Source organism: Buceros rhinoceros, unplaced genomic scaffold, assembly GCF_000710305.1.
Source record: "Buceros rhinoceros silvestris isolate BGI_N320 unplaced genomic scaffold, ASM71030v1 scaffold36843, whole genome shotgun sequence".
Taxonomy (NCBI): domain Eukaryota; kingdom Metazoa; phylum Chordata; class Aves; order Bucerotiformes; family Bucerotidae; genus Buceros; species Buceros rhinoceros.
The window spans coordinates 5,039-5,346 of NW_010402477.1; the positions used below are offsets into that span (position 1 = coordinate 5,039).

At 62.3% G+C, this 308-nt stretch overlaps 1 protein-coding gene across 1 annotated transcript in view; it reads right to left on the reverse strand.

Annotated features, from left to right (window-relative positions):
• The window catches only part of LOC104490379 (ubiquilin-4-like), a gene marked incomplete at its 5' end in the record, with an annotated part of 4,260 nt that extends 3,987 nt beyond the window's left edge, over positions 1-273 (reverse strand). The window contains one exon of the mRNA XM_010132651.1: positions 48-273. Coding sequence (XP_010130953.1) covers positions 48-273 — 226 coding nt within the window. The remainder of the gene's footprint in view (positions 1-47) is intronic.
• Between the last annotated feature and the right edge of the window lie 35 nt (positions 274-308).

Below are 308 nucleotides of genomic sequence, written 5' to 3' on the forward strand. Positions count from 1 at the left end.
GACTTGTGCAGGCAGCAGGAACCCCTGGTTCCTCTCCTGGTACGTACCAGCCCCGATGCTGGCCGCGTTCAGCCCAAAGGGGTTGGACACGGTCGGGGTGCTTTGGGTGGTGGCCGAGCTGGTGCTCCCATCGCTGCTGGGTGCCTGGCTCTGGGAAGCCGGCGGCGTGGGGCTCCAGGGGTTCGGTAACGGCTCCCTGTTCTCCGTCCGCAGAGGCTGAGAGCTTGAGCTATCAGAATTCCCCGTCAAGGAAGAGAAAGGGTTGTTGCCAAACTAGGCGAAGAGAGGCAAGAAGCAGCCCTAACAAG